Below are 14504 nucleotides of genomic sequence, written 5' to 3'. Positions count from 1 at the left end.
ATTGCAAGGGAGTACATAATGTACATCCTGACAATCCTAGTATCCATTCCATAAAGCCAGAACTGAATGAACGGTTTGATGCATTAATGCAGAATTTTACGTTTATGGGGTTCGATTTAGTAACTAGAAGACCTCAGAGATACTGAAAGTCAATTGAATATGTATTTAGGAATGAATTCAGGCGGCACTTTCACACACACAAAGACGTGATTTGTTTTGTAGCAAACTGCCTAATCTTGTCAATTCTCTGGGATCATTTATCGTAAAATCTGTAAGCTTCTAACAATCAGCCAAGAAGCTGCATAATATCTTTTTCTCACTTAAAGCTGTCTTTGTACTATTAACTGTTAAAACTGTGTCATCCTCATACTTTAATCTGTCGCGTCTTTACTGAGTGAGAGTGCCTGTCTGTGGATTTTACTCAGACCTGGATCTGCAGAGGTGTATGAGTGTGGCAGGGGGTGTGGTGAAGGCTGTTCTCAGATGTCTTCTGAGGGAGGCTGTCTCATTTTCTCTGTGACTCATTCTAACATACAGTAGAATAGATTATATCAGGTAGCAGTCTGAATATTTTATCATTCACTTTCAGACCCTGCTGTGAAGAGCCAGTTATTATCACAGGTGTACACAACTAAAGGATGCAGCTATAGAATAAGTATATTTCAAAATAAGTAATCCAGGCTTCTGGCTCTGCTGCTTGGTGTCATAAACCACAGGGTTAAGATTTGCTTTATCAACTACTTTTAAAACGCTGATTCCTTTTGCGTTATGATTTTGCTTTCCTTTCCTTGGAAGACAGAATGTGAAGATTTTTTTTCCATCATCTTTCCATGAAAATGTATTTGCTTTTTCAAATAAGTACTTGGAATATTTTCAAGAAGTATAGCCACGATTACAGATAAAGAATTTTGTAAATGTTTCCTGTATTTCTTCAACATACAGTATGACAAATTGCCTGACAATTTTGTGTACTCATATAAAGAAGGGTATGTAATCATTATTTTTCGCTTCACTTGAAAATATTTTTTTATTTTTGATAGCACTGGGGATTTGAGAAATTAAAATAAAAAAAAGTTTTTGGAACAAAATTCAGTACTATTTTAGGGTAAAAGGGAAAGTTGATTTTAAATCTCGTCACCTCAAGACTTAACTTAAATGGCTGAAGAATAATAATTATTTTTAGTCACTTCTGTATTTCTTAATACCATCTCACTGTTCTTTTATGTTATTAAGAGGAAAACAGATTGCTGAAATTAAATGCATATACAAATAATACACCAGTTCTGATTTATTGCAAAGTGGAAGATGTAATCATATGGTAGAATGCTGCATTACTTTCGTATCAGTCTTTTTTCTCCAATTAATATCTTATTGGATTAGAGCCAGGTTACAAAAATCTCAGTTTTTCACCTGAAAAGTGTGTTAAGATGATTTATGTGTTAAAGTATTTTCAGTGTTCTTGCACATTCACATTAATTGCTGTAAGATATCATTCAGAATTATTACAGTGTTGACAGATTAGGTATTTGTTACAAAATTTGCATACAAGTCTTTGTTTTGGTATGGATTCTGTCCAGACTTGAAATTAAAAGCTTTGAAGTAGAAGACTTTGCAGGTGAGAGCTGAGTGTTTAATGATTCCTTTTTTTGTCACATTTAAAGGAGTTATTCTGATGCATTTTTGCTCTTTTGATCTACAGTTTTGCTTCACAGGTTGTTTTTATTCCCTGTTTTTTTTTAAAAAACATTACTAACAGCAGCAAGACCTCACTTGGTAACTTGGAGAGAACTTTAAGCTCAAGGTCCTAATAGACAGACCTGATTTCATACTAATTAAGACACCAATTCTACACTAAATAAGCAGCAAGTCCTGTAGGGTTGTGTTGCTTCCAGATCTGTGCAAGTGACAATGCGAGTATTCCTGTGTGTAACAACCCTATCACTGCTGGCTCTGACAATCGACTGCTCCATTGCCCAGCAGGTAAGACGTTTTAAGCAAAATCACAACAATTTACTTATTAATTTTCTTTAAAAATATCTGATATTATAACTTTATTAATAACATTATTAAGAAAATAATTTGTTCACAGTCTTGGTACATTTGTTAAATGTTAATGTTTAATTTATTTGGATGTTCAAGATACGTAATGTATTTTTGTTCACATTATTATTATTATTATTATTATTATTATTATTATTATTATTATTACTGTTGTTGTTTCTTAAATTTTTTAAGCAAATGCCAAAATACCAGAGAGACATACAATGTTTATAATGGTTTGCAATAGGCTGTGGTTCAAAAGATATAAAATTGATGCACAAGTAAGAGCAACAGCAATAAGTTTACAATAAAAGCATGTATAGGAATGTATAGCATGTACAGTATAGGAAAGCATGTGTAGAAAGTACAATGCAACTACCATGCATATACAAGCTGGTAATGTAGACACACAGCTGGTGTGTGATCCGTGGTTCCAGCCAAACAAGTGAATTATATTATCACACTTAGAATGAAATGCCACTCTGCTTGTCCTTCACGGTGTGTTGCAGTCTTCAGAGCAGTCCAATTCCCTTGGTGGAAATGAGGGGCAGTGTGGATGTCATTGCTTACTGAGGCGACCATCGCTGGAGCAGTGCAGGCGGAGTAATGAACAGGGTGACTGGAGACATCGGTCATCTTTGATACAACCGCTAACATCTTGGGGGTCAAAGTGCAAGTGTCACTGTGAGATTGTAGGTTACAGCCCCTGTGAGAATGAAATGAAGTTGGAGAGGCTGAAAAATAAGATCCCAGATATTGCAAAGGTATGCAGAATGAAATACATTGTATCCAGCTCTTCTTAATCTGCATGTTACAGTACATTAATGTTTAGCAGTCCTAATGCTTTTATACTTTCTGCTGACCTAACGCTGACAAAATCCATGACACGGTATTTGCTGATATTTTTTGGTTAGAACTTTCAATTAAGCTGCAGTGCACCAGCAACTTCAAACTACCAAAAACAGTAATTTAAAATCCACACCTGCACCAGCCTACACAGGGCCACCGTTGAGCAGGACTGATGAAAGAAAGCATTTAGCATCTGTGTTACTTTGGAGGTGAATTGCATCTAATAACACTATCACCATTAACTCTCAGGACTGCTTTCACACTTTCTGCTGAACTCAGAAATATCACTTCGAAGAAGAGTCTCATTCATGTCATTGGATTGGAAAGGCCCATCAATCTTCAGTCATTATTTATCATCATAACTGGACTGTCAGTAGTCTGCCATAATTGATACTGGAAAAAACAGAAAATTTGTACATCATTGACTTAGCAATAATAGTGTTAGAAATGTAATTTCTGAATCTCTTTTAAAAACATAGCCAAGAAGAGGAGGCCACTTGTCCCTTCCAGGGTATTCAAATTGAGTTCCTTTAAAGTCTTATTATTATTGTTCACTTCCTTATATTGTACCAGATGGGACATTTGTTTTGCAGAGAGCTAAAAGATTTACTGTAATACAATACACTTAACATATTTAACACAACATGAACCCATTAACAAATAAGAAACATACAGTACATGTATGATGAGAAAGAAGAAAATAAACTTATAAAGTAAAATATACAATCAACTGTCCAAAAAGGTTCAGTTATTCTAGCCTATCAGAGCAGGGCATTCCTTTAAGCTCTGGAATATATCTGGTTTCTGTTCTCTGGACTGATTCGTGAGGAGCAATATTCTCTGTAATATGATGACCAAAATTGTACAATTCATTCAAAATAAGTAAAATCCTCTATTGATCCCATATATTTCCGATCCTATTGTACATCTCTTACGCTCTGTCTAGATCCTTTGTGTTTAGCTTTCCTCAAATTGTAAAACTGTGATTTGGACTGTTCCTACACAGTTACAGTTTAAAAACATACCTTAAAAATACAGGCATTTCTTCTTGTCGGTTCTCTGACAAAGTGAGCAAAGAAGCTATTTCTTAGTTATATATACAGTATCTGCCATTCCAGTTTCTGTTGCTGACATTCCTGTTGGCCTTTCCCAGTCTATGTGAGGAAAGTTGAAGTCTCCCATAAATGTATTCCTTTACACAACTATTACTAGAATTTCACTATGAAGTGTTGAATTCTGGATAATATCTGAATTTGGTCATGTGAATATTACCTCCAAATGCTATGCCTTTTGAATGTTTTTAAAAATCTGAGTCATATGGATTTTGCTATTTTTCAAAAAATGTTCATTTATTTTATTGTTAGGTAAAATGGATATCAATAAAAAAATAAATAGCAGAGTAATTATTGATACACCTTCCGATACCACATGTATAACTAGATATACAGGACATAGCATAGCAAGATGACCATTCCTATTATCTAATTTTAACATGTACCTGAATAAGTGTAAACTTCTTAGTGATAAATCCAAACCAGTACTGTAGATAAAACATCAAACAATCTTCACACAAACAAATAATGTATTATTCATATTCATGCAGCATAGCCATATTAGATATCATTTTTTAATATTTATTTATAGTCATACTCTTCAAAACACTTTCTAATCACTGAAGGGTGTGACAGCTCAATTTCTTCCTCCACAACAGATCAAATCTACAGTGAAGGTCCTTCAAGAAGCTATTGAAAATGCTGACATCAGACGTCTGAGCTCCAATACCAACAGGGTCATCACCCATATCAAATCCCTGGAGCAGGTATGTATTTGTTGAAACATGTTCAAGTACACGTCCTTATGTTTTACTGTCTTGTCTCTGTCTGTGTTTCAGTTTATGTTTGTGTGATTGACACCTCTTCTTTGTTTGACAATCAGTCTGTCTGATCAACCAAACCAACCAACCAGACTCCCTGCATTTTGTCTCTCAGGTTTTAAGGACTCATCAGATGTCAGAAAAGTCATTGCTAAAGAAGCTCCAGGGCTCTCTTTCTCAGAATGCACTTCTTTACCAGAACGTCAGTGAGGCAATGAGGTTCCTGTCTCGTGAGATCTACAAAGTCAATGGCCACCTCAGACACACTGTGGTCATGCAGCCAAGTATAACATTTAACAATCACACTGCAGATCAACAGCCTGTTATAAACGCACCCCACAACTCTGTGCCAGATACAGACAAATCCGCCAATCAATACACTGTGTCCTATAACAGTCAAAACCCCAATAATGTCACAGTGCACCTTAATCAACTAACCCTGGTAAGTAAATTCTTTGAATCCTAATAATCAGTAATTAATATAAATACCCACAGCCACTGGCAATGAAGTAGAAGGATTAGCCCTGTTTGTTGTCACGGATGTCCAAAGGGACTAACCGTGGAGAGCAGGAGAGCGGAAAAAGACCCATACTGTATGCGTAGCGGCGGAACGGGAAAAAGGCCTGGGCTCAGCAGTTCAGGAGTCAAGTAGAAACCAATCCCCTCAGGCAGCGGACGTGGGGCGACCTGGGTGGTTAGGCGGGTTTCAGGACATCTGAACGTAAATGCTGAGCGAAGGCAGACTGAAAGACCTGGAAATATATAGCCCCAGAGAGAGAGAAACACCTGAAGGACAGCAGAGAACCAGAAATGAGAGACAGGACAGAGAAGGAACGCCCTCTGGCTGCAGAGGGCGTGACATTTGTACATTTCAGTTGGTTCCTATGTTTAAACTGGAATATAGAACATCACTGCAGCATAGTGTATAAAGATTAAAGTGCTAACGTCTAGTCAAAAGGCATACTGTAGAATACTCAAACATAAAGTAAATCTTGAACTACACTGAAAATTGTCATTATCTGTGCACTATAAATACCCTTTTATATCGGATATAAAGATATTCTTTTTTTTTTAAATTATGCACCGGAGATGTAATTTTATGTACAGTAAGATTCCATCATAAGCAATGTTTTTACAACATTCTTCTGTGTAAAGGTTGCATTATTGTCTGTTTCTCTTGGGAAGAGGGAAAAGAACCAAGGTTCCTCCACCTATGAGGTAACAGATCAAAAGATGTTCATTAGCCCTATTCCCACTCAATATGGGAGTGAGGAGGATTACTTTCAGAAGGAACTCGTCAACACAGGTGAGATATTTTAAAACAATAAAGATCATTTTCAATTATCTACCCAAAAAACAACATGGAGTTTCAAATGTTACATTTTGAGGGGAGGGTTTTTATAGTTTTAGTAAACTTTCCAGGGGAACAAATAATTAGCAAAACTGGGTTTAATCTAAAAACATTTGAAATAGTGGGTTAATTATTATATAGAATTGTTCAGGTGGGTAGCTGCGTCTACATGCGTAGGCTGCAAAAGAACAAGTAATACGTTTATTCCATGCTGAAAAGAGAAGAAAGAAAACACAACATTCCGGCTGTGGAGCCTTCTTCGGGTGTGAGAAAGACAAGACAGATTAAATAGTACAGGAGAACAAAAGCTGGGAGAGGGGAGGATGCGGGAGCAGGGGAGAGGCAGAAAGAGGTGAAGAGAGGGGTGAAGTCGAAACCTGCATGTGGATAGAGGAGATGACACGAAAACAAGTCTGTCATTGAGAGAAGGGGGAAGGTGTGAACCAAGTCTCAGGATAATTCTTGTTTCTGATGTCTTTCTGCTATGGGAGTTAAGAAACCCTTCTTTGAGAACGCAGATGGAGAGATCAGTATGATCATGGCCGTCTGAGGTGAAATGAGAAACTATGGTCTTGGAGAAATCTTTAATCTTCACAGCCCTAACATGTTCTCTGAAGCCGAAGGAACTGTGAAAAAGGGAGAGAGTTTTTAGTGTGTCATGTGGTCATGCTCTAATGACCAGCTTGAGCACTTCCTGCATCACTTCACCAACTTCCACCCCTCCCTCAAATATATGGTTAACACATCTTCCACTACTCTTCCATTTCTAGACAAAAACCTATCCATTAACCATCCCCGACTCTCTACTTCAGTCTATTCAAACCCACGGATTCACACAGCTATCTCCTGTACAGCTCATTTCACCCCAAACACACTAAAATCTCTCTGCCTTTTTCCCAGTTCCTTCGGCTACGATGATTCTGCAGTGATGACATGGATTTCCAGAACCAAGCACTCAAAATGTTCTGAATTAAACAGTTTTTATACATGCAATATTACAATTCTTTCAGAACTTCAAAAGCAGTGTTAAGACGGCACCCAACTGACCTGGCTAGATGGCTTGGTATCTTTCTCACAAGATAATTAGAATATACTGTAACAATATGTCAGAGGCCATCCCTTGAAGAAATGTGGTATTTGTATTTTATACAATGTGATTATGAAATCTGCTCTCCATTTCTCTGCCCTTCTTCATTAGCGCTGGAGAGTAATTGCTCTGGGACTCTGATTTCAGTTGGATTCTCTCAGACTGTGGCTCACTTTGGTAATAAGGAGGGAGCCTGGTTTATGGACCCCTGGTTTCCTGTTGGACCAATCTATGTGGCTGATAAACTTTTTGGCAGCACCCTATTGGAGTTCAAGGACCTTAAAGCTCTGAAACAGGGTAACTGAAAATACTGTATAGAGCAGAAAGGCACATCTTTAATGAGGATTAGGGGCTGTGTTATTAGGAGTTTATGTTCATGGTAAACTTCACTTAATCTGGTTCCTTCTGATTTGGAATGGAATATTATACAGTACTGTACATTCATTTTATTCCTACAAAACATGCAAGAAATAATTCCAGAAAATTTTTGGGAAAAATAATAACAAGCTTTTTAGAATATAAATATACATAAAATCATAAAGATCACCATAAAAATGTACATTATTAGACAATTTGTTGTATGTAAGTATAGTTTATCGTTCAGGACTAAAACTATCCACACTGTAATAGTTACAGTTTAAGTGTAACATTTATAGTTACAGTTTAATTGTTTATGTTTATTTTAGTGACATCTGACCATGCACTATAATATACTTTGAACATTAAAAAAGTGCAAAAATGTATTCTATAGATTTTTATAGAACTATTGTTCTGGCAGTTGTAACACTTAGCTAATATGAAAAAAAATCAACAAGTAGATATTTTAATAAATTAGTTTAAAACTACAAAATGCACTCGTTATAATTGCTTTTCCTTGGTCTCCCAGATAATCCCTCCTCTCCACCTCACTACCTGCCCTGCAGCTATTCAGGAACTGGACATGCTGTCTACAATGGCTCCTTCTATTACCTCAAGGCCTTCACTCAAACCCTCATCCGCTACAGCCTGGAAAAGCGAGCCCTGGCAGCCTGGGTTCAGCTGTATGATCTCTCAGTCCCTAGAAGTTCCGGGTCGGGTGTGGGCTGGCAGGGTCACAACGAGGTCACTCTGGGGGTTGATGAGTCTGGACTCTGGGCAGCCTACCCTTCTACCAGCTTTGGAGCTCTTCTAGAGGATGAACTGGTTCTTGCGCGGTTAGACCCCGTGGAGCTGGTCCCACTGAAGGATTCAGTCTGGAAAACAGGACTCCAGAGACCACAGTATGGTCTGTACTTCCTCAGCTGTGGCGTTCTATATTGTTTCCACCAGGGGGCACTGCACTATGCTTTTGACACATACACTCAAGGTTGGAGCCCCATTTCTCTGGCCTTCCCTAACAGAACTGCTTACTCACATCTCACTCAGCTCTATTATTGCCCCTTGCGCAGGGCATTGCTTGGTTGGGACAATGCCACACAGGTATTCTATTCCCTCCATTTCACTCAGTGAGGGAACAAAAACCTAAATGAAACTAAACTGAAATATAACACAAGATAATTGGATTAATTTATCTTTTCCTAATTAAAACAAAAAAGAATACAAACAAGAGTAGAATATTCAGCCCATCTGCCTAATTTGGTAGTTAATAGCTCATCCAGCCATTTCTTGAAGGAAGCCAAAATATTGGCTTCAACAACACTGCTGAGTAGCTTGTTACATACTCCCACAACCCTTTGGGTAAAGAAGAGTTGCCTTTCTAGGTTTAAATTGCACCTCCACATATTTTCCACTGATGTCCTCTGGTTCTAGTTTCACTGTTCACTGTGTTGGATGCTCTTCTCTAAACTGACACCAGAGCAGCAAAATAATATTACAGGTCTTCGGGAATTTTATGTAAAATTAATACTTCAGTATTTAGAGATAAGTGGTAGACCTTTAATAAGACATTTTTTAAAGAAATGCATTTGTTTTCTGACTATGTACAGTACAGTATTAATAATGTTTACCAAATTACAGCCAGCCGAGGCCGATTGAACTTGGCTTTTGCCATACATCCTGGACTTTTGTTATAAACTCAATCAATAGGCATGGAGTTATGGAAGATTTGAACTAATTAGAAGAAGAAGCACTTCAGGTATTAAAAACAGATTCATAGCTACATTGCCTCTCCGCTTTTAGTTCAATGTGTAATATGCACATATAATCTGTGTAGCCTGATTATGTGTTTACTTGATAGAAGGTCTGTCATAAATTACAGAATGCTTTATCTCTTCATTGTTTTTCATTCTTAAATCTTCAATGTGTCATAGTCACATACGGTATTTTTGATTATTCTTATTATGATAATTATTTTTTTAGAAAGAATAAACTTTTAGAATAAAAACATATAACTGTTTCTGGAAGTTAACCTTAAATTATAGAAACATTTTCATTTTATCCTTTTTTGTATTTTGGTGTCACTATTATATTCTCACTAATTAGCTAAAACATTTTTATCGTACTTGTATATAAGGTTATGCATTTGTTTTTATGTTTTGTGTCACAAAGCACTTTGACAGAAGGGTCTTGTTACTTTCCTTTCACGTAAACCAGAAATTTAGGTTATTTAAACATCTTAACTATTTGTGAGTAAAAAATTACAGTTCAGTAAAAATATACAAACAAGTGGCTACATACACTTGCTTGTACATACGCACTATGGCGCCCCCAGCCTGCCTCTCATACAGCGGGGCACAAGAGCGTAGTGAGTAGACATGTGATATACAGGCGTGGCGTGGAAAGCGTAAGCGTGACGTGGAAGACTGGGAAGAGAAAAGGATTTCTTTAAAGCAGTGGTACGTTTACAAATTATGTGCTGATTAATAATTACTGCTTGCTTAAGGCAGTTCATAGTTCAGAGAGAACGTCTAACATAATACATATAGTGATAAAATTATAAGCTGGGCTGGGTTGTTACAATGATTCTCATTGTAGCAGTAGGCAAAATGTTCAGGCACGTATTTACTGGATTTCTAACAACATTTTCGTTATGATATGTAAACATATCATATAAAGATCTCTGTTAATTTGCAGTGTTCTTGTTTTGGTTTTAAAAAGCACATCGCGTGTTTGTCAGTAATTCTATTTTTTCCCCTTACTAGTATCTTTCCTGTGCTTTGACCGAATCTTTTAGTACACCATTCTCTAAATGCACGCAGATTCAGTGACTCGGCACAAATAGTTCCTAATGCATTTTAATTTAATACATATACTAAATATAAGTAGTAAATAATATAACATATTTTGTTGTAATGACTCGCAGTATTTAAGGCTCAAATGTATTTACTGATAAAAGCAGGTAGGCAAGGTGGTGGAAAAGCATGAGTAAACTTTTTCATATAACCTTATATTTAGAAAAAAGATCATGTATCGAATAGCACATTTCTTTTACAGAGGTGCAGGTTTGTGTGTCCCGCAGTTGGCTGTGTTGTGAACTCGGCAGCCTAAGAATGGTTCGTATTTTGGCTAATGGAGAGATCGTGCAGGACGACGACCCTCGGGTACGCAAGCCGTCAAGTCGCCGAGAGGAGCTGAACCTGCAACGTCGAGTAAGAACTTTATATGGTCTGGTGAACGAACCTCCGACAGAACAGTCTTTATATTTAGAAGATATAAAGCAGTATCGAGCCCTAACGTCTTCCATGGTGCATTGTTTTTTTTTCCATTAAAAATTGTGCACAAAGGAAGGGAGATTCACAATTTCAGGAAAAGAAATACCGACTAGCATACAGAAAGTAAGATACGAACGAATAAATAATAAGAATGAAAACGCAAATTATTCTATATCAAGCTGCACAGACCTTAATAATCCGGTTTAACAAAGTACAATATTAATGGTGGGGATATTATGTTTGTGAAGACTGGCACCACTGAATCTTTACTATATACTCAAATGTTTTGTAGCGTTTTGGAGGACGAGTAAATGACCATTTTAAACGTGGCACTAATCCGTTGTAAAAAAAAATTAAATAATTTGCCACTAGATGGAGCAGTATCCTTTTGGACTAGTTTGAAAAGATTGTTTATTTTTGCTGAAAGGAACTATTTTAAAAATGTTATTATATTATTTATACAGTAAATATTATAATTCTAAAAACAAGAAATGCAGGAGTGGAAAGCAGACTGTGGGAGAAAAATTAAAATGTTTCAGGGTTCTAAGGGGTGCAGCATGGACCAGTGGATTCAGGCGTTGAACCCAAGACTGGAAGATTGTCGGGTTTCAGGTGCTGTTATACTCCTCAGCATGGGTCTTTACCCATTCTACTCCAGTCTGTCCAGTGGTACGAACTGGCCGCAGCAATGCTTGGCATAAACTTGCGATGAACCAACCAAGTTGTCACAGTCTGCGTAGTGCTGCAGAAATAGGGATAAAATATGTCTTGATGATCTGAGGCTCATATATGGACATTTACTACTTAAGCTTACTGTGTGCAAAAAATGTGGTGATATGCATTACAGTTGCTGATCTATGCTTTTGATTTTTCTATGCCTGTACAAGCTGCATCTAATATTTTGAATGATTTATATTCTTTATTTGAATTACAGATTTAAAAAAAACCTGATAGGATAAGTGCATGTAGATTATCGTGCTTGAAATTCTCCTTTAAAAGCAGGGCTGCTCCTGGTGGTAAGGTTTGCTTCCTTAATTCCTCAGGGTTTTATCCATCAAACAGCTGGAGGAGCTTCTGCAGAGAACGCTCGTATGACACCCAGGGGCTCTGGGAGGTCAGCCTTCGCAGAGATGAACCAGTTCCTAGTGAATCTGGGCTTCCCTCGCTGGAATATGGGCACCCAGGTCATCGAGCCCTTGATGTCTGTTCTGATCTTGCTGATCATTGCTGTAGTGGGGCTCCGGGGAATTCTGCTCCTGGGACTGCTGTATGTAGTAATGACCCGTAGCCAGCGCTGAGCCCGCATAATGTTGCCTGTGATGTGGCCTGTGGATCACCTTGTGCATTTGTACAGATATTTTTTTTGGGGGAAACCATCAGCTGTTTAGCAGTGAATAGTACCCGTGTTTAAACATTTGATCACCAAAAATAGATGACCTTTGTTTGAAATGACATTGCTGAAGGATTCTTGTCTTGCAAGGGCAGGGGATTTTTAAAAGGTTAGGGTTTTTTTGGTAGCAAAACGAGCTTATTAAAATAGAATTGGATATTGGGTTAAATGTGAATGTGACTGCCATTCATAGGAAGTGGCATGTTCTTTTTAAGAAGCCATATCCTATAGAGCTGCAAAATTAATTATTTTTTTATTATTTTAATGAAGGTGTGTACCCATGCCTTAAGCTGTCCGCAGGCTGTTTTACTTTTGGGAACTGCCATAGCAACTAAACATGCAGTGAGGTCACTGCTGGGTGTGTAGTGCCATTATTAATATTCAGTGTGACTAAAAGCTTCATGGAAAGCTCAGGTGAAATATCTAAAATGGTCAAAATCAAATGGCACCCATTAATGGAAAAGAACTGCAATGTTGTTACTTTTCAAAATTTTGAGAGATTTTAACTTTGATATTTTAATTGAACTAGCTGTTAGTGGTACCGACTATGTAATGTTGGTGTTGTGAGAAAGTGTTATGTAGATGTACAGTATTCCTCTCATCTTTTTGTAAGTTTAAGGTTTTAAAAAAAATATTTTTAATCACACATTTGCTTAGAAATATTCTTTGAGGTCTAAGGTGATAACTGATTAATAATGTGTAGGAATCTCTGTCACTTTCTTTAATGTGGATTATAATGTGTACAAAACATCTCGATTAGAATTTTCAGCTTTACAGAAGTGGCTCAGGATTTTAACTCAGGTATGAGATTAAAAAGAAACATTGAATTACATCGATTCTTACTATAGATTAGCAGTTCTACTTACAGTAAATTTAAAATATTTTACTTACCTTATTACAATTATATTGTATGAATTATTACAATTATATTGTATTGTATAAATTTAAATGGATGTATTTAAAATATTTTAAAAAACACTGAAATTTTGTGCTTAATTTTTACACACATTGTTTTGAACTAGAATAGTGCTAATTCTGTTTAATTGTAGGCCTTTAAATGCTGTGTAAGAGGCATCAAAAGCCACACTTCTCCTTTAAAAGTAAAATTGGTATAATGTTCCATTTAGGTTTTTTTAATGAGTATCCTGTATTCTTACAAACTATGCCCACAGCATTTCAGTTAAAAGTTAAACAAAACATTTGTATTCCACACAGTAATTCCTGAAGTTTTGTAATGACATTTTGACTTAGCAAGCAGCTGTGATTAACAGTAAATACACAAATGAGCTGCTTTTGCACGCATCTCAATGATATTTTAAAATAATCAGGTATGTACTGTACTGTATTAATTGTGCATATAGAAAACATTTAAAATGAAATAACATACATGCTTTTATAGTGTTTTATTTATGTGCGCTAGAACTGATGGGAATCAGTTTGTTAAAACTGCTGGAGAAAAATCAGTTCCAGCCATTCAGTGTCCGATGTTTTTTGAGGTTGTTAGCTAATTTAACATGATGCTTACGAGGAGGTTGTTCGGTTGGAGTTTCAGTAATGTAAAATGAAAACCGAATTGTGTTGAATACATTTTATATTATAATTAATAAACCTGATCTTTGAAACACACCAACAATTGCATTTTTTTCTAAAGTTACAGATAAAGTCATTAAGTTGAGGAATTGATATAGTGTAGTATGATTTTCTAGAGTATAGGGCACAGTAAACGTAGAATATGCAAAGTAATCTTAATGGAATTCAAAGCAGTTGTCAAAATTGGGTTGAGTCATTTTATTTATGTTTGAGATCTTGCAACATTAAGTGTCATAATACGGAAAGAGGCATATTAAAGGAAATCTTTACTTGGGTTCAAAATGTACATGGCTGTGTAAATGGCAGGCTTTTGAAATTTAATAAGAATTTCGTGGGATATTTACTGTTTTTTCACAGCTGTGAGAATGCATAATGTATATCAAGGCCATGTGTAGCATTACTCTCTGCTGTAAATTTATTTGGAATGTGTATAGATGCCTGATTTGTCCTTCCAGTTTAAAAAGACTCCTCTCAATTTATGAAAACATCTGAAATTACCCCTTGTTAAACACTGTGCCTTACATTCATATCTGCCTTCTGATCAAATCTCATGAACTTGAGCTTTATTGCCATATGTAACCAGTACATGTACTGGTACAATGGAATTCTTACTTACAAAAAGTCTCGATTGTTAAAACAAGCACAAAAACACAAAGTGCAGACAGTGCATCAAGACAGTATACAAACAAACAGTA

General features: G+C 36.5%; 2 protein-coding genes across 3 annotated transcripts; both read left to right on the top strand.

Moving 5' to 3' along the window:
• Positions 1-576: 576 nt before the first annotated feature.
• On the top strand, positions 577-9564 carry LOC148834976 (olfactomedin-like protein 2A). 2 transcript variants are annotated; one of them, XM_088916308.1, is made up of 7 exons: positions 577-1980; positions 2550-2804; positions 4601-4708; positions 4878-5204; positions 5918-6068; positions 7312-7497; positions 8087-9564. In XM_088916308.1, the coding sequence occupies exons 1-7, from the start codon at positions 1909-1911 to the stop codon at positions 8686-8688; spliced, it is 1701 nt and encodes a 566-aa protein (XP_088772434.1). In that variant the 5' UTR covers positions 577-1908; the 3' UTR covers positions 8689-9564. The 2 variants fall into 2 exon arrangements, with proteins under 2 accessions (XP_088772434.1, XP_088772435.1); XM_088916309.1 differs by having other exon boundaries at positions 578-1980; positions 5948-6068.
• Positions 9565-9921: 357 nt separating this feature from the next.
• On the top strand, positions 9922-13845 carry LOC148834975 (protein FAM241B-like). The gene is made up of 3 exons (XM_088916862.1): positions 9922-10013; positions 10612-10766; positions 11873-13845. The coding sequence occupies exons 2-3, from the start codon at positions 10668-10670 to the stop codon at positions 12125-12127; spliced, it is 354 nt and encodes a 117-aa protein (XP_088772988.1). The 5' UTR covers positions 9922-10013; positions 10612-10667; the 3' UTR covers positions 12128-13845.
• The last annotated feature ends 659 nt before the right edge of the window (positions 13846-14504 follow it).

Source organism: Atractosteus spatula, chromosome 5 (assembly GCF_055471065.1).
Source record: "Atractosteus spatula isolate fAtrSpa1 chromosome 5, fAtrSpa1.hap1, whole genome shotgun sequence".
Taxonomy (NCBI): domain Eukaryota; kingdom Metazoa; phylum Chordata; class Actinopteri; order Semionotiformes; family Lepisosteidae; genus Atractosteus; species Atractosteus spatula.
Note: the sequence above shows the minus strand (reverse complement) of the source record. Positions and strands in the feature narration are given on the sequence as shown.